This window comes from Betta splendens, chromosome 11 (genome assembly GCF_900634795.4).
Source record: "Betta splendens chromosome 11, fBetSpl5.4, whole genome shotgun sequence".
Classification (NCBI taxonomy): Eukaryota; Metazoa; Chordata; class Actinopteri; order Anabantiformes; family Osphronemidae; genus Betta; species Betta splendens.
The window spans coordinates 14,196,369-14,224,175 of NC_040891.2; the positions used below are offsets into that span (position 1 = coordinate 14,196,369).

The 27,807-nt window shown below is 48.8% G+C and overlaps 1 protein-coding gene across 31 annotated transcripts in view; it reads left to right on the forward strand.

Moving 5' to 3' along the window:
- macf1a (microtubule actin crosslinking factor 1a) overlaps window positions 1-27,807 on the forward strand; it is a 137,059-nt gene that overhangs the window by 69,471 nt on the left and 39,781 nt on the right. For 19 of the 31 annotated variants that reach the window (XM_055513007.1, XM_029166137.3, XM_029166138.3 and 16 more), the window contains 56 exons: window positions 14-126; window positions 280-386; window positions 480-599; window positions 675-770; window positions 1,128-1,255; window positions 1,345-1,438; window positions 1,734-1,888; window positions 1,983-2,286; window positions 2,369-2,497; window positions 2,571-2,648; window positions 3,048-3,209; window positions 3,346-3,450; window positions 3,752-3,847; window positions 3,923-4,048; window positions 5,205-5,357; window positions 5,900-5,911; window positions 6,948-7,102; window positions 7,267-7,393; window positions 7,491-7,674; window positions 7,785-7,951; window positions 8,040-8,218; window positions 8,302-8,440; window positions 8,527-8,720; window positions 8,895-9,054; window positions 9,155-9,238; window positions 9,346-9,453; window positions 9,554-9,652; window positions 9,732-9,854; window positions 9,939-10,030; window positions 10,140-10,275; window positions 12,224-17,806; window positions 17,897-18,061; window positions 18,226-18,441; window positions 18,521-18,691; window positions 18,776-19,024; window positions 19,766-19,915; window positions 19,996-20,229; window positions 20,314-20,463; window positions 20,540-20,713; window positions 20,798-20,965; window positions 21,052-21,243; window positions 21,332-21,505; window positions 21,588-21,711; window positions 21,810-22,009; window positions 22,110-22,427; window positions 22,531-22,697; window positions 23,647-23,803; window positions 23,889-24,000; window positions 24,261-24,323; window positions 24,635-24,873; window positions 24,984-25,113; window positions 25,678-25,877; window positions 26,016-26,243; window positions 26,318-26,594; window positions 26,837-27,432; window positions 27,601-27,789. In XM_055513007.1, coding sequence (XP_055368982.1) covers window positions 14-126; window positions 280-386; window positions 480-599; window positions 675-770; window positions 1,128-1,255; window positions 1,345-1,438; window positions 1,734-1,888; window positions 1,983-2,286; window positions 2,369-2,497; window positions 2,571-2,648; window positions 3,048-3,209; window positions 3,346-3,450; window positions 3,752-3,847; window positions 3,923-4,048; window positions 5,205-5,357; window positions 5,900-5,911; window positions 6,948-7,102; window positions 7,267-7,393; window positions 7,491-7,674; window positions 7,785-7,951; window positions 8,040-8,218; window positions 8,302-8,440; window positions 8,527-8,720; window positions 8,895-9,054; window positions 9,155-9,238; window positions 9,346-9,453; window positions 9,554-9,652; window positions 9,732-9,854; window positions 9,939-10,030; window positions 10,140-10,275; window positions 12,224-17,806; window positions 17,897-18,061; window positions 18,226-18,441; window positions 18,521-18,691; window positions 18,776-19,024; window positions 19,766-19,915; window positions 19,996-20,229; window positions 20,314-20,463; window positions 20,540-20,713; window positions 20,798-20,965; window positions 21,052-21,243; window positions 21,332-21,505; window positions 21,588-21,711; window positions 21,810-22,009; window positions 22,110-22,427; window positions 22,531-22,697; window positions 23,647-23,803; window positions 23,889-24,000; window positions 24,261-24,323; window positions 24,635-24,873; window positions 24,984-25,113; window positions 25,678-25,877; window positions 26,016-26,243; window positions 26,318-26,594; window positions 26,837-27,432; window positions 27,601-27,789 — 14,551 coding nt within the window. The remainder of the gene's footprint in view (window positions 1-13; window positions 127-279; window positions 387-479; window positions 600-674; window positions 771-1,127; window positions 1,256-1,344; window positions 1,439-1,733; window positions 1,889-1,982; window positions 2,287-2,368; window positions 2,498-2,570; window positions 2,649-3,047; window positions 3,210-3,345; window positions 3,451-3,751; window positions 3,848-3,922; window positions 4,049-5,204; window positions 5,358-5,899; window positions 5,912-6,947; window positions 7,103-7,266; window positions 7,394-7,490; window positions 7,675-7,784; window positions 7,952-8,039; window positions 8,219-8,301; window positions 8,441-8,526; window positions 8,721-8,894; window positions 9,055-9,154; window positions 9,239-9,345; window positions 9,454-9,553; window positions 9,653-9,731; window positions 9,855-9,938; window positions 10,031-10,139; window positions 10,276-12,223; window positions 17,807-17,896; window positions 18,062-18,225; window positions 18,442-18,520; window positions 18,692-18,775; window positions 19,025-19,765; window positions 19,916-19,995; window positions 20,230-20,313; window positions 20,464-20,539; window positions 20,714-20,797; window positions 20,966-21,051; window positions 21,244-21,331; window positions 21,506-21,587; window positions 21,712-21,809; window positions 22,010-22,109; window positions 22,428-22,530; window positions 22,698-23,646; window positions 23,804-23,888; window positions 24,001-24,260; window positions 24,324-24,634; window positions 24,874-24,983; window positions 25,114-25,677; window positions 25,878-26,015; window positions 26,244-26,317; window positions 26,595-26,836; window positions 27,433-27,600; window positions 27,790-27,807) is intronic. The other 12 variants (XM_055513008.1, XM_055513015.1, XM_041072996.2 and 9 more) reach the window with 2 other exon arrangements.

Below are 27,807 nucleotides of genomic sequence, written 5' to 3' on the forward strand. Positions count from 1 at the left end.
GTTTGTGTTGCAGGCCAGACCTGATTGACATGGAGGTGGTGTCGCGGCAAAGTAACCGTGACAACCTTGAGCAGGCCTTCGAGATCGCTGAATCGTTGGGGGTGACGAGACTGCTGGACGCCGAGGGTGAGACCATCACTCTGCTCCTGGCCAGCGTTTGAATAGCAGGCAGCGCTTGTTGCCCTGTAGTTTATGAAACACATTATTTTCCTTTTGGCTGCAGCTTTTTACAGTTTTTATTCTTTGCTAAATTCCCATTTTACTTTTCACTTCAATCAGATGTTGATGTTCCATCACCGGACGAGAAGTCGGTCATAACCTACGTCTCCTCCATCTACGATGCTTTTCCCAAGATCCCTGAAGGAGGGGAGGGCATCGCTGCACACGTATGTTCCTTCTGTTTGTTCACACACTTTTTGCAGCAGTTGAGGTAAATATTTGCACTGAGGACAATTGTGTTCTCCATCCTCCGTCGTCAGGACGTGGACCAGCGCTGGTCAGAGTACCAGTCCAGGTTCTCCTCTCTGCTCCAGTGGAGCCGCCAGCATACGGCCCTCATGGCCAACAAGAACTTCCCCCACAACCCTGTGGAACTAAAGGTGAGCGTGTACAACGCGTGTGTTAAGCTCATCCTGACTCACTAACACTCATCACCTGCCGCTCTGCTCCTCCAGGCACTTTACAATGAGTACGTCCATTTCAAAGAGACGGAGATCCCTGCGAAGGAGGTGGAGAAAGGTCACATCCAACACCTCTACAAACTTCTGGAGGTACAAACCATGAGAGAAAGAGAGCTCCGTGTGTTACGGGGTTGAGCTCTAGGGTGTTAGTTACTGTGTCATGTAGAGAACTTATTAGTTATGTGCAGTCACACATTTGTCTCCTGGAGGGCAGTCGTTTTCACCCTCATGCTGATGGATGTGGAAAATAGTTTGTTCTATCAAGCACATGATGCATCTTATAATAGTTCTTCCTTTATTCTCACTCAGCTGATGTGACCAGAATGTTTGTGGTGCAGCTCATGCTCTGTAATTATAAGAACTGAATTAAAATATGATGTAATGGAGTCTGCAATAAAACTGAGAGATGGGAAATATGTATTTGACCTTTTGTGTGTTTGTATCCAGGTGTGGATAGAGTTCGGTCGTATTAGGCTTCCTCAGGGCCTCCATCCTAACGACCTGGAGGAGGAGTGGGGGAAGCTTATCCTGGAGATGCTGGAGAGGGAGAAGGTTCTGAGGCCGGCTGTGGAGAGGTACAGCACAGACAAACTACCGACTGCAGGCTGCATGTGGTGACATCGAACCTGCTAAAGCGCCTCCCTTTGATCGGATGTGTTTTCAGGTTGGAGGTGCTGCTTCAAAGAGCCAATAAGATCCAGAACATGGCTCTGGACTGTGAGGAGAAACTCACTCTAGCTAAAAACACACTGCAGGCCGTGAGTCCCTGCTCTCTCTCATCTTACCCTTTCATTTCTACGCAGTCGTCTGTTTACGATGTTTAAAGTTGCTGTAAAAGCTTGTGTATTTCTGAGACGGTAAATGTTTGCTCACCAGAGGCTTCTCTCTGGGCATCCTTTCTGTTTTATCTTAATCCTAGTTCTTCTCGTATGGCTTTGGTGCCTTTATTGTTTACCTAAATGCATACCTTGGGAAAACTCTAAAGCCCAGAACATAATTCATTCAAACTAAATGCCAAAGCAAGCAAACATGATGCAATCCTCTGGTGTCCAGGACATGTCTCGGATGGAGAGCGGAGACGCGGTGCAGTGTGAGACCGAGCTGGCCTGCTACCTGCAGGACTGCGAGGCTCTAATCAGACAGCTCAACCTGGACCTTAAAGTCCTCAAGGATGAGAAGTACTACCAGGTGGAGCAGCTTGGCTTCAGGTGCGTCAGGGTGCTCACTGTGTGAAGGCTGTTTCTGTGCTACCTCGTTATTTTAGACGGTTTAATAGTCCTCATATAATGATGTCCAATGCAGAGTGTCCTGCCTTCAAGAGGAGCTGGTCTCCCTCAGACTACAGTGCTCCAGCGTCTACAGGAAGGGACATTTCTCTCAGGCCCTGGGCAGCAGTGGAGCAGAGCTCACCAGCCAGCGAGCAACTGACAGTGGCTTGTCACTGGGCCAGGCTCTGCTGGGAGCTGTGGGAGCTGTGGGCGCTGTGGGCGCTGCACTGCTGCGGCGACCGATGGCTCGCTCCCAGCTGGTGGCCATGTCCTCGTCGGAGGACGAAGGAAGCCTGAGGTTCATCTATGAGCTGCTGGGATGGGTGGAGGAAACACAGGTGATCTGTCAGATCAGCGCAGTCACATGTTCAGGCTAAAGCTGTTAAAACCTGTTGAGCTGACACTGTGTGCGCTGCTCAGGAGCTTCTGGAGCGAGCTGAATGGGGCGCAGACCTGCCCTCCGTGGAAACCAATCTGCAAGAGCACAACAGCGTCCACGGTGCGGTGGAGGAGCTGCTGAGCGGCCTGCAGGAGGCGCGCAGCTACGAGGTACGCGCACACGCAGAGGATGCAGCTGCAAGGCCTCGTTCCTCTTCATGACACTGTCCGTCCTCTCCTTCAGGCTAAAGTCTCTCCCAACTTCAAGAGCAGTTACTCAGAAACCCTGGCCAAGCTGGAGCACCAGTACTGCAAACTCTTGGTTAGTGACGCCTTGTCTGTAACAGCCCTTTGTGTCTCGTTCACCCCTTTTGTGTCTTAATCCTGTTAAAGCGTGACAGGACTGAAACCGCACGAATCTGAATATGATTCTGTCTGTAAACAGTTCTGACATTAAAATAAGAGTTTGTGCACACATTTACTGTCTGATACTTATTAAAACATTCAAATCTTTACAGCTTTCAATAAATGCCTTTACTTGTTATGGGGCGCTTTATCACAGTGATCTGCTTTAGATTAGAGTCCTCCACAGTTCTTTATTTTTGATCAGGGATAATGCAGCAGAGGATTTTAAAGCAGCCACAGAATAGAAGGTGTTTGCTCTATTTCTCTGTGCCGCTGATCAGCATGATGATGGGGTTTGTTTGTGTGGTTTCCACAGGAACATTCGTCATGGCGCCTGCGGAGCTTGGAGAGCCTGCATACGTTTCTGACACAGTGCACAGAGGAGCTGATCTGGCTCAACGAGAGGGAGGAGGAGGAAGTCTCCTACGACTGGAGCGATTACAACACCAGCATCAATGCCAAGAGAGAATTATACAGCGTGAGTTTGTGTCTGTCGAGTCAGAAAGCAGTCCTAGAGGCTGCATAGAGCTGAACCCCTGTTGTTGAGTGTTTTTTTTAGACATTATTACATTGCTTTAAGAACCCTGTCTTCATCTTTCCTGTTCCGTTTACAGGAAATGAGGTTAGAGCTGGACGAAAAGCGAGATGTGATGCGATCGCTCCAGGAAACCTCCAGTCGCCTCTGTCAGGAGAACCATCCAGCCAAACAGACCTTGGAGGTGAGTTCCTGATTGGATTCTCATGAGCGACTGACCTTGAAATATGTCAACAGCCAAATGTTAAAAAGGCGTCTATCCTGACTCAGCTTTGACCTTTCGTGTTGCTTAGCACATTAAAAACCTGCAGATGTAAATTATATTGAGTAGAACAGAGGGTAAACATGTGACCTTTTACTGAACCAAACCACTGCTGCTCAATGTGCATCCACCAGAAATATTCACTGATTTGAGATCCAGCCTCAGGTTTTAAGGAGCGGAAGTGCCTTAGCCTTGTGTGTAAACACCTCCCGCTCCCTTGCAGGCGTACAGCGCAGCGCTGCAGAACCAGTGGCAGTGGGTGGACCAGCTGTGTGTGTGCGTAGAGCAGCATCTGAAAGACAACACGGCCTACTTCCAGGTACCGCACCACATCAGTCCGACAGCATCAGTGTTTCAGTGTCTGTGAGGGTAAAGTTTCTGTCTGTTTTATCAGTTTATGAGTGACGCCCGGGACTGTGAGTCGTACCTGCGCCAGCTCCACGAGACCATCAAGAGACAGTACACGTGTGACAAGAACAGCAGACTGAGCAAACTGGAAGACCTGCTGCAGGACTCCATGGTACCAGCTCTCCCTCACTCTCCCTCTGTAGTGTAGAGGACAGAGCTCAGATGAAACTGGCTCCTAACTGACCTCCTGGACCACATGCACTCAACTCGTTTTCTCTTGCCTTGTGCGCGTAGTTGCAACTATTTAAATATAATATCTTTCATATCCTCCTGCACTGAGGCTTTGACAGGAGGAAAACCTTTGAAATGATTCTAGGAGGAGTATCACCAGAGCCCAACAGCACCTGAAGTGATGATATACCAGCGTCCTCGTGATTCTCTGCTCTGCCTCAGGCAGCTGCAGCAGTCGCATGACAGGGTGAAGTAATAATTTACCTCGGCTGAATCATCCCCCCTGTGGTGCGTTTGAGCGAGCCACATTTTCACACACACACACACACACACGTCCGACGCAAAGCTGCACAGGCGTTGAGCGTGTCCTCTCAGTAAAGAGGTGTGTGTCACAAACAGATGCTGTTTCCACGTTGCCGTGGGCCCTCGGCGTTGCACAAGCTCATAATCACATGCTAGTTACCAGTGTTTGTTTTTAGGTGATGCACGTGTCATTCTGTTCCCAGTTCTGAGCTCAGTCTCAGTCTCTCCCTCGGAGCTGATGCTGTAACCTGCAGCCAGATGCAGACAATGACCAATCAAAGCACATTAAAACAACCTTCATTTTCCTGTGTTTAAACAGAGATTAGGCTTTAGAGGCCTTTTGGTCAGACCTCACCCTCATTATAAATCAATTTCTCCTGTATCCACATTGTGAACTTGTTATGGAAGTGGTATAAATGTGGTCTTAGTGTGAAATCCACTTTGTGGTGTGATGCTATTCATACCCGCCTCCCTCTGTCTGCCTCCATTTATCTTCCTGTTCCTCTACGTCTCCTCTCCACCTGTTTGTCTCCCTGTAATGAATCCTTAATGACTTTCTCTGCCAAGGGCACGACAGGAACGAAATGTAATTGCACCTGTCTGGGTGAAGAGCACACAGTTAAATGTTTAATGGTTAGTGGCCCAGGCAACACCAGCTGAGTCAGAAGAATCAGCTTAGTTTTGCTAACTACAACTGGATCTGCTCTTATTTTTACAAATGTTTTCACTGACATCACCAGCGTTACATTCACTGAGTTCCAGTTTAATGAGCCTTGATTTTCTCCCTCCTGCAGGAGGAGAAGGAGCAGCTGATCGAGTGCCGGAGTTCGGTGGCGAGTTTGGTGGGCCGGGCCAAGACGGTGGTGCAGCTCCGTCCCCGCAGCGCTGAGACCAGCCTGGGAGCCACCACGCTCATCAGAGCCGTCTGCGACTACAAGCAGATAGAGGTAGAGCGCCCGCACGTCTCGTACTTCCCGTTTGATGAACGCGCATGTTTCCTTAATAACGTGCTCGTATGTAATAGTCCCAGTTCCTCCCTCCCTGCCTCCCACTCTCAGCTGTGATGTCCTCTGGGAATCTGAAAGCTGATCAATTATACATCTGTCCTGTCCTGTAAAAGTGGCACCTAGCTCCCCAGCAGCTTGGCATGGACGTGTCGCTGTCCCCAGCGCTGCTATTTATAGAGGGAGCTCAGGGTTCATTTGGAATTGAAGTGTAGTAGATGTAGGAGGGGGGTGTTGTGTCCAGCCAAACGAGGAAGCCGCAGCGTCGCTGAACCAAAAACTAAGAAAGCAATGAAGCTGTAGAGAGTGAAGCTTCAGTGCAGGTCTTGATGCTGTGTTCACTGTAGTTGGACAAACGTGCACATGGTCTAAAGTAACGTTTCTCTCCTCCACTTTCTCTCCATACCCTCATGTACCTTTTTGCTTCTCCCCTCACTCCCTCCTCCCTCCTTCCCTTCCTCTCGTCTGTCGGCTGGGCTGGCAAGACAAACGTTCAGGTATAGCTGCCTATATTCTCCCTCTCTCACCTCCGAGTCTCACACTGCACACGCTACACCGTGGCTGCCGCTGTCCTGTCGGCTGGTTTGAGATTCAGCTCAGGTTTTATCAGGTGCCCCATCAACACGAACGCTAGCAAATCCTCTTAGTCAATGTACAGTACATTATGAAGAACCTCAGTAAATACTGGATGTAAACATCACTCACTGGTTTGATTATTGAGTTCACTACAATTACTCATACATTTCTCACAGTTTTACTTTACTCCCTCAACACAAAGTTCTGCAGATACTTACACATGTTACTGACCAGAAATCAGATTTGTAGATTTGGCTTTTTGCTGTGCTGGGATCAGTGGATAAGGGCAGGTGGCAGCCACTGCACTGAATTTAACACAGTCAGCAACTGACAGCGTTAAGCTTTTGACATTTCTTGTATTTACTGTATGTGCATTTGCATTATTAATGTACTAAAGTGTGTTTGTGTGTGTGCAGGAAGGGGTGAGAGAGGGTGGGGGGTGGTGGGTGAGGCAGTGCTGATGGTAGCCTTTAATGTAAAGCCCTAAAACTCTCCTCACAATCGCGGCTTTGCTTCATGTTTGTCTCACACTTAAACACCTAAACTTTCTTAAATGTAAAACAAGCACACACATTGAAACCCAACTCAAATCTTTAAATTTATATACACAAAGCAGCTTCTGAGGCGCTTTTGTTCCTCTTTCAGGGCCTCTGATGTCGTAGCATATTACAGCTTCTGCTAACTTCATTAACGCCATGAATGTTTGCATTATCAGCTTTTGGTTTCCTGTACGTTTCCTCCCTGTTAATAACTTTTTGTTCGTCCATCTCTTCTTCTATCTTTCGAAAAATTCATGCATCTATTTTTTGCATCTGGTTTAACATCATCTACTCTCACTCATCTGTTTGGGATAAACTTTCTTACCTGTTCTTTCCTTTCTCCCTCCATCACCTCCTTCATCCTCCGTTTGTTCTGCGTCTTTTCCCCCCTCCGTCTCTGCCCCCCGCATCCTCTCAGATCACGATAAGCCGAGGAGAGGAGTGCGTTCTGGAGGACAACTCTCAGAGGACCAAGTGGAAGGTGATCAGCACCACAGGGAATGAGGCCATGGTCCCCTCAGTGTGTTTCACCGTCCCTCCCCCGAATCAGGAGGCCATCGACACAGCCAGCAGGTCAGACAGAGACTTGATTTATGAGGATCTTTACATTAAAAACTTTATCTGATATAAAACTTTATCTGATATAAAGACATATGTTTATATATATATATATATATATTTTTCTGATTCAAATATCCCGATGTGACACAGTCATGTTTTTACCTGCCTGTGCACAGGACAGAGCAGCTGTACCAGAAGGTGATGTCTCTGTGGCATCAGCTCCATGTCAACATGAAGAGTGTGGTGTCCTGGCACTACCTGCTCAAAGACGTCAGGACTGTCTCTGAATGGGACCTGGACGCGGTGAGGCCTCGGGACGAGCTGGTGCTCTGGTGTCTTTCTGAGGAAACATCTCCTGCTGTGTTGTACTGATGTCCACCTTCCTTGTCTTGTACCTCAGGTTCGTTGTCAGTCTCCGACGGAGCGGCAGCATGTCCTGGATCACCTGGAGTCCCAGTTGTCTGACTTCCAGTCTGACAGCAAGGAGAGCACTCTGTTCACACCAGCTGATAGACAGGAGCTGGAGAAGGAGGTTCAGCAGGCTCTGCAGCACTGCCAGGACCTACTGGTCAACATGGAGACTGGTGAGACAGGATGTAGTTAATAATAGTCAAATATAAAGATCAATGAAAAAATATTTCAGAAAGTTTAGAATAGTTACTTTAAGACATTTCTTTATTTTATTTTCCTCCAGCGGAAAAGGATGAATCAGTCTCTCGGTCGTACCTGTCGGAGCTCCAGAACATCACCCTGCGTCTAAGTGAGGCAGAGCAGAGGCTGATGAGGGGGATTCAGACGCCACCGCCCAGCCGGTTGTCCACGGACAACACTGACAACACTATGCAGATCGCACAGCAGGAGGTCGGCCTGAGCCTCCACACTTGGCAGCAAACGGCAGCAACATCTCATTTAGCTTATTGTGAGATTCATCTTCATCTTTGGTCTCCAGACGCTGCAGTCAGAGCTGAACAGCCTTCGGTCCACTTTGGGTGACGTCTCTCGTCGTTGTGTCAGTTTCTTCGAGGAGAAGTCGGCTTCCAGCAGCGTTCCCATTCTCCGTTCTGAGCTCAATCGGGCTGTAGAGAAGTTAGACAGATTGCACAATCTCTCGTCTGTCTACCTAGAAAAGTGAGTGAGCATGTAAAGCCGTTTGTGGGTTAAATTCAAAGCCATGCAAGTTGTATGACTTATTCACTTATTTTCCTCCACAGATTGAAAACTGTAGACGTTTTGATCCGTAGCCTGGATGAAGCAGAGAGTCAGGTCAGGAAGTACGAGAGCAGGTTAAGTGAAGAAGACATTGTTCCTGCCGACACAACAGCCATTAAGAACCTCAGGGAACAGCTCGGGGTAAGAGGTTCACGTCCACATAGATGCTCTTGTTACCAAACACAGAAAAATCCTCCTGTGTAACATACTCTGCTGTGTCCTTCCAGAAGTGGCAGGTTGAACTCCCTGAGCACGAGGCCGTCTTCCTGGCTCTGCAGTCTGAGGTCCAACAGGCCAAAGAGGCCGGGTCTCGACTGAGCAGGCTCCACCCGGACCGCAGCCCAGAGCTGGAGCTCTATGAGGAGCGAGCCAGTCAGATGAGAGAGAGATGGAGCGGAGTCAAGAGGCAGCTGGAGATGAGGTGAGACCGACTGGAGCTGAGGGGTGTGGAATCAGTGTAGTAAGTGTGTCAAGGAGAAGCCAGAGAGTTAATGTCAGGATTTTAGATACGATTTAAAAAATGGTAAATATTATAATTATAACAAAAAAAATTTCTTGTGTCAAGTAAGCTTAAAATCTCCTGCTTTCATTGCAGAAAAACCGATCTGGAATCCCTGGGCTCAGCCCTGCAGCAGTACAGAGATGGTCACTCCGCTCTGGTCAGATGGATCGAAGACACGACGCAGCGACAAGAAAGCAGTCAGCCGGGACAGACCGACAGTAAAGCACTGTCTGAACAACTGGCGCAGCAGACGGTTCGTGCAGCTTCGTCTGCCTGGGAGTGAATCTAACAGAAGAACAAGATGGAGCCTGCGCCAAATAATGGTTTATCGTTTTACTGCTTTTTCTCCTCAGGCTTTAGTAGCTGAGATTGAGCAGAACCAGACCAAACTAGACGAGTGTCACACTCACGCCAAACAGTACTGCACATCAGTGAAGGTGAGAGGCTCGTACACAAATGTCTGCACGTGTAACATAAATGTACACTTGATCCTATGATGCAGGGAATCAAGAATAGTTGTAAATAGACTTGCTTTATTCTCCAGGACTATGAACTACAGCAGATGACCTACAGAGCCTTTGTGGAATCTACGCACAAGTCGCAGATCAAGAGGAGAAGGATGCACTCTTCCTCTGAGGCCATTACTCAGGAGGTAAGAAATCATTTACTATGTTGATCAGTGTATACGCCTGTCAATCAAAAGCAATAACACAATATGAACAAAAATAAATGTATGTGGATTTTTACTCCAGTTCATGGACTTGCGCACACGCTACACAGCCTTGGTCACTTTAACAACCCAGCACGTAAAATATATCAGCGATGCCCTGAGAAGACTAGAGGAAGAAGAGGTGAGACTATTCCGCCTCATGCTCTGTGTGTTTAGAATAATCTTATATTCTAAACTTCGTAATCTCTTGATGTGTGCAGAAAGAGGTAGAGGAGGAGAAGCAGGCCAGGGTCAGTCAGGTGTCAGACCTGCTGGGTTGGGTCAAAGGCCTCCAGGGCCGGACGGGCGGCCCCAGCGCTGAGTCTTCACTGGCTGCTCAGCAGGTACCGCACTGTTTATACACCGCTGGATGAATGAGTCGAAGGTACATGCACTGCGCTAAGCCTGGTCCTCTGTGTTCTCTGTAGGCCATTAGCGAACAGCTAGCAGCCAAGAAAGACGACGTGGCTGAGGCCATTAGGAGCACACAGATCTTCCTGCTTTCTAAACAGGCCAGCAAGTAAGTTCAGCTCCCAGCTCCCACGTTTGAGCTTCCCACACAGCTGAGCAGCACATCTTGTGCTCAGAGTGGTACATAACCCCGAGGTCTTCTGTTGTCCCCTCTCTAGACTGTCCTCAGAGGAGCGTGCTCACGTGGAAGCTCAGCTGGATGAGCTAACCGCCACCTACAACCAGCTGTGTGACAGCTCCACCCAGCAGCTGCAGCAGCTGGAGCAGCAGCTGGCCAAAGCGGAGGAAACCAAGGTATATGGGTTGGAGGGATGGGCTGAGGGGGAGGCGGAGCTGCTGCAGATTCATTATTCACTCAATGTTTACTGCTCATGTACCATTGTCAAATGTTACTGTGGATCCGTTTGCTTGCAAGCTATGCGTAAGTTGTGTGTGAGCCAGCAGGTGTGTGTGTGTGTGTGTTGTACAGCATGTTGTGTGTTCACAGTTTCACCGTTATTACTGGAATCTTACTCATCGACTTGATTTGGTTTAACAAACATCACCAAACATCACCGACCCTGTTTAGACGTGTATCCAGATTATCTGACATTTGTGTTTTTATTTCAATCTTTTTTGAGTGTGACCTTTTTTTAAATTTAAGTTGTTGTAATGTTGAATGATCTGGAGAGCACTGTCTGAACAGGGCCCCGGCATGGAGTGTTCACACGCATATCATTAAAAGCCTGCAGTCTTGACATCACTCCCCATTTGCATCATCATCATCATTATCATCATCAGAAATCACATCTGCTGAACTGCTAACATGGTTAATACGCGGCCTTAGTGGTGCCACTGTAGAATCATGCTAGCAGGTAAATCCTAGAAGCAAGTAGTTGCTGAGTCCAATTCTGTCTCTACACAGTAGTCGCGTTACATTTACTGCATACGTGTATGTTCAGTGGGTCAACAGCTCAGATCATATCATACAACATACTGTAGCTGTATGACATTTCAGTCATATTCTGTGTCACCTCTTAATGGATTCCTCTGTAACTGTGTTTTACAAAGAGCATAAAGGGTTTTAAAAGTCACGTGGTTTGTAGTGTACAGTAGGTGCACCGAGGCCGACGCCGGACAACGCTTCACCATTTGAGCATGTTGTGTCCAGATCACAGAGTGTGTGAGAGAATGGGAATGTGTCTAATGCAAACTATTACTGTGTGAAACTTTAAACCAGCATTTTGCTTGAAAACCACTAACAGCTGCCAAAGGAGACTTGTGGACATCTGAGCCAAGCAACAAAAGGAGAAACGGAACACAAACCCGTCCATTTAGCATTAATGAGTAATATTGTAAAACATGATGTTTATTAGTAACCTGAGCGTTAAAGGGCAGTGTTTAAAGGGTCAAACACGAGATGTGCTCCAGTAGTTGAGCTCTCAGTGTCAGCGGTGACAGAGTGTTAGCAGTGTTAGCATGCAGAGCGCTAACAACCAGCTTCTCACCCGCCGAGCCTTAGTGTGTGGTCATGGGACACGCCTGCACGGTAAGTGGCGCTCGCTTTATCTCTTACCGTCGCTTCATTTAGACATTTTAACCTCTTTTTCTGAGTGTCTTTGTGTTCGTTGGTCTCTTTTTCTGCTTTCTGTTATTGTTTGCTTGTTGCATGCTTAGTGCTTGTCTTAGCTTAGCGATGGTAAGTATGACGCTGAAGGAAACTAAACCAACAGCAATTTGTTTCCACTGTAGAAGCCTTTATTTTATCTTGGTTTGTGGTGATGGATTTTATTTCTTGGCTTTTATATAATTTAAAGTGGGGAAAAAGTTGGGAACTCTTTTTTCTGCATGAATTAGTTTAGTTAGTAGCTTTTTTACAGTATCTTATGTTTTTTCAGTTATAGTATTTCTCAGTTCTCTTTAGTCTTTTTATTAGACACACTAAGTAAATGAGCTACTGTAAATGCGTTAAGTTAGTAATTACAAGAAGTAATTAGGGTTAGTTACCTTTTTACACTCTCTGGCCACTTTATTAGGTTCACTTCTAAATTGTCATTATTATCATCATTAAATTAGTCATTTTACATATGGGGCCGGAACATTTGAACCATCTTCTAATATATATTACTTAAACTTAAAGACCTACTGTATATGAACATACATTCCAGCATTAGACTGTGCAGGTACCTAATAAAGTGGTCAGTGAGGGTCTATGTAATGCTGAACGTGTCTTAACTAGAACTTTGTTTTCTGTTTTTTGTAGAAACAAAGTATTATTGCTGGAGTCATTGATCTGGGAACAGTGGAAACATTCCCAGTATTCCAAGCAGCACAACGCGGTCTCATTGACCAGGACACCTGCCGTGTTCTGCTAGAGGCCCAGCTCATTTTGGGGGGTCTCGTTCAGCCCAGCTCCTCTCTCAGTATCACCCTGGAACAAGGTCTAGATCAAGAGCTGATTGACACCGATACCAGACGATTCCTTTCTGAGCTGGAGTCTGCCTTGCTTTTGGTGGAGAGCACTACACCTGTGGGTGACCAGGAGCCGATAGTCTTGCCCGCAGCCGTGGCGATGGAGTTGGGAATTTGCAGAGAGGAGGTGGGACTTCGTATTCTTGAACTCCAGATAAACTCTGGAGGCCTGATAGATTCCATGGGAAGAATTATGACTTTGGAACAAGCAGAAGACATGAGGCTTTTGACTCCCAGAGTCCTCAACAAGCTCCAGTCAAGACTTCAACATAGAGAACTCATTGATCCGAACACAGCTGAAAAGTTAACCTTGTATGAACTACAACAGCGCTGTGTCCTCCACGAAGGTTCAGGCCTTCTTCTGTTTCCTGTGAAACAGCAACCTGGAGGAACCGTCTGCCTGCGCTCTGGAAGGAAGGTCGGCATCTTTCGTGCAGTACAGGAAGGTCTGATAGACCGTAAAGTTACTGCGCGCCTTCTGGAAGCTCAGCTGTTTGCTGGCGGCATTGCCGACCCACGTTCTGGCCACAGGCTGACAGTTGAAGAGGCCGTCCGTCATGGGCTCATGGACCAAGATCTAGCCTGTGCCATGTTTGTGCGACAGCTGCAGAATGGAGGAATCATAGATCCCGTCAGTGGAGAACGCCTGGATATAGAGGAAAGTATTCGCAGAGACCTTCTCTCCTCCCGTTTAGCTCTGCTGGTCCTTGAATCGGTTTGGAATTTCATGGGACTGCTTTGGCCTGAGTCTGGAGAGCTTCTGCCTGTGTCTGAGGCACTTCAACAGGGCATGATCTCAGGAGAACTAGCACGAAGTATCCTGAGACATCGTCATTCCATTGGGGCGCTGTACAATCCAGAGACCCTCCAGGTGCTGCCCATGAGCACGGCAGCTGGTGAAGGCCTTAACCCTGGTGGAGTCCGTTTGCTCAGAGACATTTTCATCCCAGATGTTCTGCCCAACATGAACCAAGCTGGTGCCCCGTGTTTTAACCGCTTGAGCTGGGGTTCCACCAGCTCTTCTCCACCCCCATCTTCACCGCTCCGTTCACATCCCACAGAGCTACAGTTGGAGGATACAGCAACAGATGAAGTGGAGCCCGAAGAACAAGCCAGACGCAAGCTGCTGTTTCACCTCATGACATACAGCTATGTGGATGCTCACAGTGGGAAACGGCTGGTGCTGCTGAACTCTGAGCTGATGGAGTCGATCAAAGCTGTTGAACTGGTTGCTGTAGATTCTGTAAATGGAAATGAAGTTGAGTCTCCTAGTTTGTCCACAGTTAAACAACTGAAGATGCAAATTATGACTGAGTCGAGTTTGACTGATGAAGGAGTGAGGGAAGAACATGCTGTAGGTGGTCGGGAAGAAGGTTGTGATGAAGAAACTGACAAGAACTTGCTGCAGAAACGACCAGTGGGTGTTGATGATTATTTGAACTCTACAGTTAAAGGAGAGTTTGGTTCTTATGAAGATTCAGAAGTTAAATCTGAAGAGAAAGAAATGTTCACTTCAAATGTGGCCTCTGCTAAAGACCCAGGGGAAGTGGTGACAACTGAATCTAAACCCAGCGATAACAAAAATCAGGAATATGAAAGGACTATATTAAAAGAACCAATTCTGTTAGAAAAAGCAAATGATGTTCATTCAACTCATTCTCCCCAGACAAAATCAGAGAGCATAAAATTAAAGGTGGCAGTAATGGAGAAAATCTCAGCGAACAATCAACCTGAAGCTGAGTTTTGTGAGTCCGCAGTTGTAAAGGAAGCAGGTGATGTGGATTTGCCGAGCTTAGTCCTGGAGCTCAAACAGGGCGGTATAATGACAGAAGATGGGCAGCGGCTGCTTCCAGATGAGGCAGTAGCGCAGGGCGTCCTCCAGGGCCACACAGCAGTTCACTTAATGGCTCAGGCTGGTCTCTTTGGTGGTTTCCTAGACGCTGGCAGTGGTGAGGCACTCAGCATTGAGGACGTCATGCAGGAGGGTTTACTAGATGAAGACCTGATGTGGAGTGTTCTAAAGTCTGATAAAACCCTTTCAGGGGTGGTTGATGCAGAGAAAAGGCAGATCAGAGGTGTGAGAGAGGCAGCGCAGGCAGGTCTGATTGACCCCAACACAGCTGCGAGGCTTCTAGAAGCCCAAGTTGCCTCTGGGGGAATCGTTGACCTACGCAGGGATAAGAAAGTGTCCGTCACCCTCGCAGCAGACCTTGGGCTGATCGAGGAGGACCAGCGAGAAGAACTATTGGCACTAGAGAACGCATGCAAAGGAAGAGCAACAGATTCAGCAACGTCCCTCAAAAAGGCTGATTTGCAGCTACAAATGGACGGCGTTATCGACCCAGAGGTGAAGTCTCCGGTTCCGCTGGAGAAGGCGCTTCAGCAGGGGTTAATTGGGTCAGAGGAGGCTTATCAGGTGCTGGCGAAGCAGGTGGCCGAGGGTGGCATAATACATCATGCTTCAGGACTCAGGCTTCCAGTCGCTGATGCAGTAGACAGAGGACTAGTGGACAGGTCTATTGCTCCTGGGCTTGAGGAACTAGAGTGGGTTTACCAGGGAAAGCTCAGCCCTTCATCACACCCTGAAGCTGTCATGTTACAGCCATCAACAGGAGCCGTTTTAGATCCCAACACTGGCCGTAAACTGACATTGAGTGAGGCTGTTTCAGAAGGTCTCCTAGATGAGAAGGTTGCCACTGAGGCCTTGGCTTCCCCTGCAGTCACACAGGGTGCACTTGATCCCCAGTCTGCTCTCATCGTGCCCTATTCAGAACTTGTGAGGCAAGGTAAGATAGACGTTGAAACAGGAAAGCGCTTCTTCGAAGTGAAGACATTCAAAGGCATTAAAAATGAGCAAACAACAGACATACTGACACTTTCTGAAGCCGTTACATTAAAGTTAGTTGACCCGGTTCCAGCACTGAGACTTCTCCAGAGTCAGGCAGATAGTGGAGGAGTCATTGATATCAATAATGGAGAAAGGCTGGCCCTGCCTGAAGCCTGTGAGAGAGGTTTGGTTGGAGATGATTTGGTTAAAACAATAACCTCCAGCCACATTATGAAAGGAGACTTGGCTGATGTTTTGATTGGACAACAAGGCTCTAGTCCCAGTGAAGCTACTGCAGGAGGACTGAGCTCCAGGGACACGGCTTCAGAGAAGGAGGAGAAAGTGACTTCTGTAGAAAAGATTGATAAAGATGCCTCATCTGATGGTACATACAGTTGTGCTTCAAGCCAAGGCAGCTCAGCAAACGATGTTAACGAGGTTAATGAGGTTAACGATGTTAACGCTGAGCAGTTTTCACAGAACGGTTTAGTCGCACAGGATACTAGTAAAACTATAACAGAGAATGAGACAAACACATTGTCAGATCAGTCACCGGTTTATGACTCAACTACAGATGAGGACAAAGTGGAAGCATCATTGTCAGACAGAGAAGAGGCACAACAGTCCATGGATGTGTTGTGTAGTTTTACAACTAAAGTAGAGAAAAGAATCCAACAAGCCATCAAAGAGATCGCGCCTCAAAAAGACACCAGTACATCAGAGAACCCTCCTCAGCCAGAGGCTTGTGGGACTGAGGATGAACAGAACCAGGACGCTTTGAGACGGTCTGTTGGAGAGTCTGTGGTGCAGGGTTGTGACACAGATAAAGGTTTACAGGAACAGAGGAGGAAAGGGGACACTTCTTTGAAATGTGGTGAAGCCCCTGTGACGGTTCCCAAGGAAGAAGACCATAGACCCAGTGATGAGGTTACTTCAGTGGCTGATCATGTTCCTGAAGTTGAAAGCCAGACCGTTTCTTTGACAGCAGACGCTAGAGATGAAAGACGAGACAAAGAAAGTTATAAATGTCCAGAGTTGATTGAAGAGGAGCATAGAAAGAGGGAAGTGGCAGCACAGAGGGATGAAGGTTTGGATGTGAAGGATGAAGTGACTGATGTTAAATCCAGCGCTGACGTTGAAAAGGTAACACCTGGTCTGACTGCTCAATCCAAAGAGACTGAAAGCAAAACTAAGAAAAAGAGAAAACCTAAAAAGAAAGCGAAGGTTAAAGAGGCGGAGGGTGAACTTCAACCTCCACCGACGGAACACACATCTGAAATTAAAGAGCAGCCTGATTCAACTAATCTCATGACGAATGAATTGGCGTCACAAGACAAACATGGGAAGTCAGAGAGGCAAAGTCAGACAGTTTCCCCAACACCTGATGAAAAAAGTGAAGCAAAGGCTGAGACTGGAAGTGATTTGGTAAAACAGGAAACTGATAAAGACATTCTGAAAGTCAAAGGACGTTTTGAGCCAGAGATGAATGCAAGAAAAATGACAACGCTGAAGGAGGACAAGTATGAAAAGGGAAGTGAGATGAAAACAGTGGAGCAGAATGAGAAAGTTAGAGAGAAGACTTCAGTCTCTCAGCCACCAGAGATCAGCCTGGAGGTAAAGACAATGAAGTCTACTTTACCTGAGGATGAGAAAGCGGCCTTGATACTCAAAGCCAAGGAGAGCATTCTGAAGAAGGTGTTTGAGAAAGGCGTGAGCGAGAAGCAGGCTGCTGAGGAGCTGCAGGCGCTACGCAAAGAGGCCGTGAGGAGGCCGGACACGGGGAAGGACGTGAAAGGTGAAAGCAGAGAGCCACTGACTGGTTCACCAGGACAAACGGAGGAGGAGGTGATGCTCTCAAACACCAGAGAGGAGAAGGTCTTTGTGCAGGTGGAAGACAAATCACTGGAGGCCTCAAATGAGACTCAAAGGGTCAACGCACACAAAGACGCTGGAGCACCACCTTCGGTTCAGCCTAAAGAGACCCAGCAAAGTAAAAGAAGCAAGAAGAACAAGAAGTCCAAGAGTTCAAAAGCAACAGAGCAGCAACCAGCTGAGCCTGAAACACCAACGTTACAAACCCATAAACAGCTTCAATCTGATCCGACAACAGCAAACATTCATACAAGAAAAGCGTTGCCCAGTGACGTGATCCAGCCTCCAGCTAGTGATGAGGCAAAGGTGGACACTGACAGAATCACTCACCGCTGTCCACCAGAGGAGCTGTCTCACAGCCAGGAACCAGGACCACCAGCAGGAGACGCAGCGAAGGAAACCAGCTTCAGCTTCTGTCTCGTCCAACCTGAAGCTCAGGCCGCGGCCGCAGACGCGCGGTGCGATGGAGAGTCGGAGACGCGTAACGAGACCAGAGAGCGAAAAGGGCCCAAAGCTGAAAATGAACCTCATCCTGACTCTCCAGGATCACGAGCTTTACTCTCAGCGAATGAATCACCTGGAGAGTCCGCTACAGACGCAAAGGAGGAGGCTGACGTCAGAGAGAGGCGAGAAGACGTGTCGGGAAAAGAGGAAACCGCATCGTTGGCTGCCGAAGTAAGAAACCGTAAAAACACAAAATAACACACTTTTTCTGTACGATTCTATGTTTTAGTGGCCCCTATTCTTATGGTGCTGTTCCTACAGTCGTCATTAAAGCGCCAGCAGTGCCTGGAGCTCGACCAGCGGATCGTGGCCCTCGTCTCTGTGGTGAGACACATCGAGGTTCGCCTGAAGCAGCAGCAGCAGCAGCAGCAGCAGTCTGTCGGCCGCAGCCTCGTAGCCCTGGATGATGTTATCACGAGGACAGAGGTAAAACAGCACTTATTCCTTCAATGCAGCTGTGCATGAGTGAGGGCGAATTATGTCTCTTTGGTTACTACTGTAACAACAACAAGAAATCTGATTTAAGGATTATTGTCTTACTGAGCTGTAGGTCAAGAAAACCTTTGTTTTCTCCTCCTAATCTGTCTCAGACGCTGGACTTTGAATTGCGTGACCTGGAGCCTGAAGTTGCCAAGGAAGTAGAGGCTGCAGCGCAGCTCGTGGAGCCCGAGCCTAAAGATGTTCCTCCACAGCTCCTACTGGCCCTGGAGAAGGACGCACGGAGCCTGGCTCGAGGGTTTGAGGCCGCCAGAGCCCTTTCTGAGGGGGTCATTGAGCGTCTGAGAGGCCACAGAGACTCGTACAAGGTAGAGACGAATGAGACTGAGTTCTCTATTTGCACTAGTTAGACTGGTGTGAACCTGTAACATTGTTTTTTTGCTGCAGGAGGCAGTAGCAGCTGAACACAAGGCACTGGGAGGAAGAGTGGAGGCTCTTCTCTCCTGGCTGCGAGAGACAGAGGCTCAGATGGACGGAGCAATGGCAAAGATGGAGAAAGACGAAGCAGAGAAAGGTGACGGCCAGGATCCGCTCACACAGCAGCTCAAGCTTTGCGAGGTGAGTTGAGCATGAGCTACCGTCTCTATCTACAAGTCAAGTCCTGTAAATACTGTTGCTATGTTTGCTTCCCTGCCTCTGAAGGAGCTTCAGTCTGTGTTGATGGCTCGCTCCAGTGAGGTCGGCAGCGTGGCCTCTGACATCCAGGCGTTGGTCTCGGAGCGCGCTCAGGACCTGGCTCCCGGGCAGAGCCGCCAGCTTCTGGGCCAACTGCAGCAGCTCCAGAGGGACTTCCACCGAGCGTGGGGTCAGGCCCAGGCCTGGGCCCAGGCCCTCGCTGCTCAGAGAGGGCGGCAGGAGGACAGGGAGCGGCAGAGCACCATGCAGCGAGAGGTTTGGAACAAGCTGTCAGACTGGTTCAGTGTTGAGCTGCAGTTTTCTCACTAATACATCTAAACACACTTGAAGTGACCTGAGTACTGTGTTGATACACTCATGTAAAATCATGGCCCGATACAAACGAGCTAACCTGCACCATTGTCCCACCACCCACGGCTTCAGTATCTCCACCTTCACGTCGACCTCACAAGCTCATATGCAAGTGTTTGCTACTCTGCATGTGTCAGTAACGTGTGTCATTAACCTTTTGCCTTGCTGTTCCAGATTGCTGCTGAAGGAAATGGCTTGTGTCGCGGCGGTAAAGGCCAGGTCTGACAGCAGACCGGCCCCGCTGGCTACAAACGCTTAACTGTTTTTCCTCTTGCCTCGCTTGAACTCAGAAGAAAGAGGAAAAACAGCGAACAGATACTTCTTTGATTTGGATCTTTTATTGTTTGTTGTTGCTTGTCTGAGATGTTAAAGTCAAAATACAATGTATTGTGTGTCTGTGTGTCTGCCTGTGTGTGTGAATTCTGGACACAATCTGCTCAAAGCTCAGCAAAGTGTGCACCTCACAAGGATACTGTACCTCTTGGGGAAAAAGAACATTTAATTTGCTTTTTGTACGATGCGTAAAAACTGGTTACGGTCATGAAAGATCTGACACGTTCAGGCTCATGATCTGTTACAACAAGCATCTTCATTTGCGTCTTCACGTTCTTCCTTTTGGCTTCTCGCCTCCTTTCTTGCTCTTAGGTGGTTCAACAGCAGAAAGCCCAGTGCTCCCAGAAACTGGAGGGTCTCACCAAGTGGTTGGCTGGAGCTGCCAGTCTGCTGGCCAGTCAACAAGCAGGGGTGGAGTCGGGCGACGTCACCGTCCTCAAAGAAAAGCAGCGCAAACTCAAGGTGCGAAATGTATAAAGGTTTGTAATCATACATGGAGATGCACAGCCACAGTTTGACCCAACAACATCATTTCCTCTCAGGAAGCACAAAGAGACCTCCAGAGCAAAGGCGAGGCCATCGCCGAGGCCGTCCGCTCCATAGAGGAGTTCCTAGCAGAGCGAGGTGACAGCCTGAGTCCAGAGGAGAGGGAGGACCTGCAGGGGGCGCTAACACGGATGAAGCAGCAGTACAGCTCCCTGACAGACTCAGCAAACACATCACTGTCTGAGCTCGACACAACTATCAACACCACCGTGCAGCAGAACACACAGAGGGTAGGAGGTTGTTTAAATGCAAATGCTTTAATTTCACAGTAATTATTCCTCCTTTAATGTTCTTATGTTCATGTTTCGCTGCAGGCGAAGGCGGTGGAGGAGCTCCAGGAGACACGAGGCCAGATTGACTCTCTTCTGAATGAGCTGTCCTGCCTTCAACAGCCTGCAGACAGTGTCGATGCATCCTTCTCGCCACCAGAGGGCGCTGTCCTGTCACGCGCAGAGATGCTGCAGGTAGGAATGTCTCATCTGTGTCTGTGTTGCGATTTCACCGGCTTTTTAACAGACTAACATTTCACCTCTCGCACAGGCTGAGCTTCAGCAGCTTCAGTCTCAACAGGCTAAAGTCCTCCAGGTCTCCCAGTCTGTGCGCTCGCTCCTGGACCAGCCTGACGCGACCGTTCCTCCTGAGGAGAAGCAGCGCCTCCGGGCTGCCCTGGACCAGCTGCAGGCACAGCACCAGGACAGACTGCAGAGCTGCCAGGTAGGTTCTTACTGTTGAGTAGGGTTGTTTTGAGGAAAGAATTATTATTGACATTATTCAGTTAAGTGAAATTGCTTTTTCTAGGACCGTCTGAGGAAGTCTGAGACTCTGAAGGACGAGTTGGCAAAGTTCCTCCAGGAACATGGAAGTCTGTGCAGCTGGCTGGAACAGAGTGAGCGGGAGCTCCACTCTCTTGGTGAAGGGGAAACCGATGCACAAGGACTGAAGTGCAGGCTGGATGAGCACAGAAAGGTTCCGTACAATACACAGACTCTCCTATCAGACGCGACTGCTTGTGTTTTGCTTCTTCTCACCTGTAGCGGTTTGTGTGTTTCCAGCTGGCTGAGGACGTCATCTGCCACAAGGCCGACCTGCGTTTCGTCTCCATCTCCGGTCAGAAGGTTCTGGACTCTGTTCAAGGAGCCCAGGAGCAGGTTGGTGGTTCAGACCCAGCTCTGAACAGCACCAAGGAAATGGTGACTAAGAAACTACAGGATGCCAACCACAGATACACGACCCTACACTCCAAGGTGAGTGACTCTCGGCTGTAGCTTTGCTCGATGCTTCAGTTTTTCCACGTTAAATTTGGACATAGATTAAAATTGTTGGTGGTTGCAGTCGTCAGAACTGGGCAGCCGTTTGTCCGGCCTGTTGGAGCGGTACCAGCAGTATCAGGATGAGGTCGTCTCCCTCCACTCCTGGCTGAGCACCCAGGAACAGAACCAAAGCATAGCCAAGCCCAGTGGCGACACGGACCCACAGAACCTGCAGACCACATTAAGACAAGTACAGGTGAGCACACGGTGGACGATAACATAAGTTCATGTTGAAAAAAAAAGGCGTCTTGGCGACATTTTGTGCCTTGTGTCTTCAGCTTCTGCAGGATGAGCTGGCAGAGCGATCAGTGCAGGTGGAGAGAGTGAAGAGAGCAGGAAAAGACCTGGTCAGCGCAGACGAATCTCCCTCACTGAAGGCTGTCGACATCCTCTGTGCTGCAGGTAGCTTCATCTAATGAATCCTTTAGTGGCGAACTTTTGACATTCATGTTTCTGAGTTGGTAAAACTCATTGTTTCCGTTGTTGTTTCCGTTGTTCAGACGGTTTAGAGAAGCGGTTCGGTTCCCTCTCTGCATCTGTGTCTGAGCGAGCCGAACAGCTTCAGACGGCCGTGGCCCAGTCTGTCAGTGTCCAGGAGGGTCTGAAGGGCCTCCTCAGCTGGTTGGACAAACTGGTTGTGAACCCTGGACCAGTGGAGGCCACTGCCCAGGCTGTTCAAGACGCTCTCACCCAAAACCAGGTAGGACCGTCAGGAACGGCGAAAATGAACTGTTGCCGAACGGATGTGGCGTGAGATGGTTTTGTTTAAGTAAAGATAAATTCTCCTCTTTCCTTCACAGAAGCTCCGTCAGGAGCTGCTCTCCAGGCAGGGCAGTGTGGAAGCCACGCGGGACTCTGTGTCTAAGCTCCTGCAGAGCTCGGACGCCTCCACAGCCTCTGGCCTCAAGATGGCGTTAGATGACCTGAGTCAGCGCTATGCTGCTGCTCAGGCCAGTCAGGCTGAGAGGGAAGCTGAGCTCAAAGGGCTGTTACCCAGACTGGAGAGCTACGAGCGGCTGGGGACCGATCTCCAGGTCTTCACCCAGAGCCGAGTGAAGGCGTTGGGCCCCGTGGGCCAGCCGGACCGCAGTGTGGATGACTACAGGCAAACCATAGAGGTCAGGAGAGGAGCCGGGTTTAATTAAGAAGAGCATGTTTGTCCTAAACCGTGCTCACATCGTCTGCCTGTTTACCACTATTTGTACCTGTGTCTCTCCTCAGGAGGTCAGAGCAGAGCTGGAGCAGGAATCTGGCCAGTTGAAGTCCTTCTGCCATCTCGGAACCGAGCTGAGCCAGTCTAAAGCGTTCAGTAACACACAAAGCTTACTGGACAACGTCAGAGGGGTTTCTGAGAAGTTCACCCAGCTGGAAGCTAATGTCAACGAAAGGTGACGTGTGGAGAGAAAATGTGTTTTCACACATCAGCAGTTCACCCTGAAACACGCCAGGGGGCACCAGATACCAAGATGTAGTTATATAAAGAGACTGATACTGACATTTTATACTTATCCTAATTCTGGGAAGGTCACTTACCTTCAGCCAGCATCTCATGGAGTCAGATGTTTTGGATGATGACTATAAAAACAGGGACTTTTTCAGCAGAGCAGATTATGCTTCTGGCATTTCCAAAATTTGGTGTCTAAATCTGTAGCCTTCACCGAGCACCAGTTGCCATGCCGACCCCATCTGACGTCCTATCAGTGAGCAACCACACATGAAGCCTGTCAGCAGGGGGACTGGGAATTTATAAATACCATCAGACTGGTTCCAAGTTATTCCATTATACCTGAATTTGGAGGAGCAGACACGTCCAGTTAATCTGTACAGTGTGTAATATAAATAAAAATGTCTCCATCAGGTGTTAACTGATGAGATTTACTTGGCTTCACGGTGCATGTTCACAGTGATGGGTTTTTAGTATTTCAGTCATGTGTGCATCTGATGATCGCGCCTGGTTACTAATATAAGCAGTGTGGGCATGGCTCATTGTCGCCTCTCCGATAACTCCCAGCCTCCAATCCCGAGGGGGAGAAAATAGCTACATGATAATGATACTGCTCCACTCCAGACCACTTCTCTGGGCTGTTTTGTCTACAGGCAGTCAGCACTTTTCCAGCCATAGCCCCAGACATAGATCACATACAAAGAGAAGGAGGTCAAGGCTGTGTTAATTCAGCCTTCGGGCCAGAGTGAACCTTAGACCTCTGAGCTCTCAATAGCTCTTTGTGTGCTGGTTTGTTGTGTTTATTTAAAGGGGCGATCCAGCCATTATTCATTTTCGTGTTCTTATGGCAGTCTCTTTCCTTCTTCTCCTCGCTTTCTGGCCTGTGCACACAGGTTTGCTGCCATCCAGGCCTGCGAGCAGCAGCTGCTTCAGTTCCGCGGCCTCTCCGGTTCACTTCTGAGGTGGCTCGAGACAGCGCAGGACCAGCTACCGCCCAAAGAGGCCAACCTCAACATCGAGGGGCTGCAGAGAAGAGTTCAGCAGCTTAAGGTGTTTGTTTAACAATTTATCAACAAATAAATGAATATGAAGGGTCTTACGACTTGACCTGACTTGTGTGATTTTATGCCTTTAGGACTTGTTGAATGACTGGGAGTCTCAGGGAACAAGAGTTCAGGAGCTGAATAAGACAGGCTCAGAGCTGGAGTCCCTCATCATCAACATCACTGCTCCTCAACCCAAAACTGGTAGGTCACAGTCGGAAACAAAGCGCTTCCCTTTCCTGTAGTTGAAATCAGTCAGTTTTTACAACAAGTGATGTAGCTGAAACAAACGTTATCGTGGTGATTGGTAATTCGGTCACTGCTGGGTTTGTTTCCGTTGCTCCTGTCCAGTGTCAGTCGTCGTTGATCTGTCCCTCTATTTGGAACATCCCAAGCTTTTACCTAAGCTCTAAATGTGTTGGCATTCGTTGCGGACTCTGTTTCCACGTGTGTCTTTCTCCCAGGTTCTCCCCAAATCAATGGCTCAGCAGGTCCCAGCAGTGTCAATGGCATTCACACCTGTAAAGGTGAGAGCTTTCTGTCTGTCTCTATTGCTACCATGACCAATCTCTATAACCTGAACAAACACTGAATGAACTTTATCAGTATGGGTTTTTTTAGTTTCATAGTTTTCATAGAGTGTAACATTTTTCTGTGCATGTGTCAACTGTTTGTGCAACACATCTGTCAATGCTACTGTAAATAGACTAGACTACTCTGATGAATTCTGGGTAAATCTACTTATTTGTGCATCGCTCTAGTACTCTGCTAGTTGTTCTCACTGTATATCTGTTGTTTGCTCTTCTGTAAACCATCTCCTCGCTCTGTTTCCTGTTAGACCTCACAGAGCTTCAGGTGGCCGTGTCTGATGTGAATGGTCGGTATGAGATTCTGGGTGGGGAGTTGAAGGAGCGTCTTGGTCACCAGCAGGCCTCCCTTGACCTGAGGGAAAAGGCCAGACAGGGCACAGAGGAGCTCAAAAACTGGCTGGCGGACAAAGAACACAGCCTGAAGCAGGGACAGACCGCTTCCCCCTCCAGACCTGAGGTGGTACGTGCCCAGGCCGAGGCAAACAAGGTCTGTGACCCAAGATCCTGCTGTAGGATTCACTTTAATCATGAATAAACTCAATCAGACAATGCGTTTGTGATATTGAACAGAATGCACACTTTTTCATTGGTATCCAGGCCCTACTGTCTGAGCTGGCTGAGAACTCTGTGAAGATAGAGCAGCTGAAGAGCACTCTGAGAAAGCTGATTGCTGAAAACCCAGATTCTCCCGAGGCCGACACCTGGAGACAACAGCTGCAAGAAATAGGTGGGACGAATGGGTTCTTCATCTGCAGAACCTCACTGACCTACAGTACGGGCATGTGAATTCACTAATGGATGATGATGATGAACACATTGCCTGAGAAAGTCCAAATAACTTTAAAGGAATTTAAAACTATAAAAAAGAGGAGAAATGAACGAGGAAGGCTCCCGTCTGAGTAACAGAAGGTGGCACATTGCTGCAGAATATAAGAGAAACTGAGATCAATATTATCCAGGGAGAGAGTGGGAAGTGTTCCTGTCAAAGCTATTTGTTCACTCTCATGCTTGATATTTTTACCAGGTTCTTCTATGAGGTAACAGTAAGAAATATTTAAGGTGAAATTCAAGAAGAGACCTTTTATATTCCATATTTCATAGTGGATTTTCAAAGCCACGGCCTGAACACACACTCTTTAGTTAGTTTAATGGCTGAAACATAAGTAACCAAGTGAGATGGGGACAAAAGCATAGAAGCGACGAGGAAACAGAAGCCAATCGCTGCTGTGACGAATACACAAAGCAGTCTCTATTAGCAGTCTTGTGACTGTGTAGTTTGTTTTTTCCCCAGACTCACGCTGGCAGGCAGCCAATCAGACTGCAGCCCAAAGGCAGACGGAGCTCGAAACGTGTGCCGACAGGCTGGGCAGCTTCGCCTCGGCAGCCAATCAGCTGGGCCCGTGGCTGAGGGAGAAGGAGCTGATGATGAGTGTCCTGGGTCCGCTGAGCATCGACCCCAACATGCTCAACACACAGAAGCAACAAGCACAGGTACAGCAGACAAGAGGAACACGTGTGGCCACGCATGAAGATTCTAGTCTGAATGAGGAATTTTTTATTGCTTCCACTGTTGCAGTCAGTGAATCATGTTTTTTTATGATTTATTCTCTCAATACGTCTTTGTTGTAGTTCATGCTGCGTGAATTTGAGACCCGGCGGCCACAGTTTGACCAGTTGACCCAGTCTGCAGAGGGAATCCTCTGTCCGACCGGTGACTCTGCCCAGGACCCCAAGGCCCTGGAGGAGGTGCGGTCAGAGCTGGGCTCCATCTCCCAGCAGTGGGAGGATCTAACAAATCGACTGACGCAGAGGTCAGATCACATCGACCAGGCGTTGGGAACCAGCCAACGGTACCAGGTAAGGCCCGTCAGAACAACGTTTTCAACTACATGCCCATGTCCACTTTCTCACTGCTCCTCTCTCCTCTCCAGACCTTGCTGCGAGAACTTTCCTCCAGTGTTGCAGCTCTAAGTGAGCGGTTGGACGCTCAGGCCTCTCTGAGCGCTCAGCCAGAGGCTCTGAAACGTCGCCTTCAGGAAACCGGAGAAATCCACTCCGAGCTGGAGAGACGTCGGACCGAGCTGTCTGAGGCCGAGAAGCTCTGCCGGGAGCTGAGTGCCATCGTAGCGGAGCCCTACCTGAAGGAGGAGCTGAACAAGCGGCTGGAGAGCGTCAGCGGGCCCCTGAGGAGTTTGGAGGAACGCGCTGGTTGGTGCTGTTTATTGTGCTTTTTTTTGCAAAATGGTAATTGTCCACATTAATGGATCCGCTGCTAAACATTCCTCTTCAACCGTAATCCCTCTGCTGCTATAATGGGAACATAAAGCAGAGTGTTTTGATTACAAGAGAACACAACAGGGAAATGAATACATCAAGAAGTATTTGTGCTCCTCTGTTTGAAACGGTTGTGTTTATGTTCCTAATCCCTTGCCTTCTTGTCTCTCGTGCAGCCGATGGCCTGTCTCAGCTCCAGGCCGCCCTGTCGTCCACCCAGCAGTTCCAGCAGATGTTTGAGGAGCTGCGCTCCTGGCTTGACGAGCAGTCTGGTCCCAGAGATCCCACGGAGGCTCTGCCCTGCCAGCCGGAGGCCATCCGCTCACTGCTGGGGCACACGGACGCGCTGCAGCGCGGCGCCGCCAGCCAGCGAGGCTCCTACGAGCTCATTCAAGCCGAGGGGGCGTCTCTGCTCGCCAGTCTCCCAGCAGGCGGAGATGAGCGCTCTGCTTTGCAGTCCCGCCTGGCGTCTCTGCGGTGTGACTGGGAAGGGTTGAACCAGCGGATCTCGGATCGAGAGAGCAAACTGAAAAGCACTCTGGGCAAAGCAGAAACCTACCAGCAGTACAAGGCTGAGCTGATACCGTGGTTAGCAGCCTGCGAAGGGAGAGATGGAGAGATCCAGCCATCACTAGACTCGTCAAACCTGGAAGAAGCTCTGCAAAAGGCCAGGAGTCTGTCGCTGGACCTTGAGCGACGACAGCCTCTCCTAGAGTCCTTCAATACAGCAGCGGATCAGCTGCTGGAGCAGTGCTGCCTGGGCGAGGAAGAAGTGTGTACTTAATTTAATGTTTCCAGCTTCACACTGTGATTTCCTCTCTTTGGTTTGTGACACTTTTAGATGGAGTGGTGCTCTCTCTGCTTAATACCTATGTTTATGGCATTTGGGTTAAATTCTGTGAATAGAAAAGTGTATCTGATGTAAACTGATTATTGTTAGGTTCGAGATGAGAAGGCCCAGCTGAACCGCAGGGTGGACGACCTCGGAGAGAGCCTCCACAAACGCACCTCCCACTTGGAGGAACTGGCAGGTCGCCTGAAGGAGTTTGAAGAGGGCAGACAGACTGTGGAGAGGAGGCTAGAGGCAGCCAAACACCAGATTGAAGTCCAGGAGGCCCTGGGACCTCAGGTACTGTAAAAACATTTC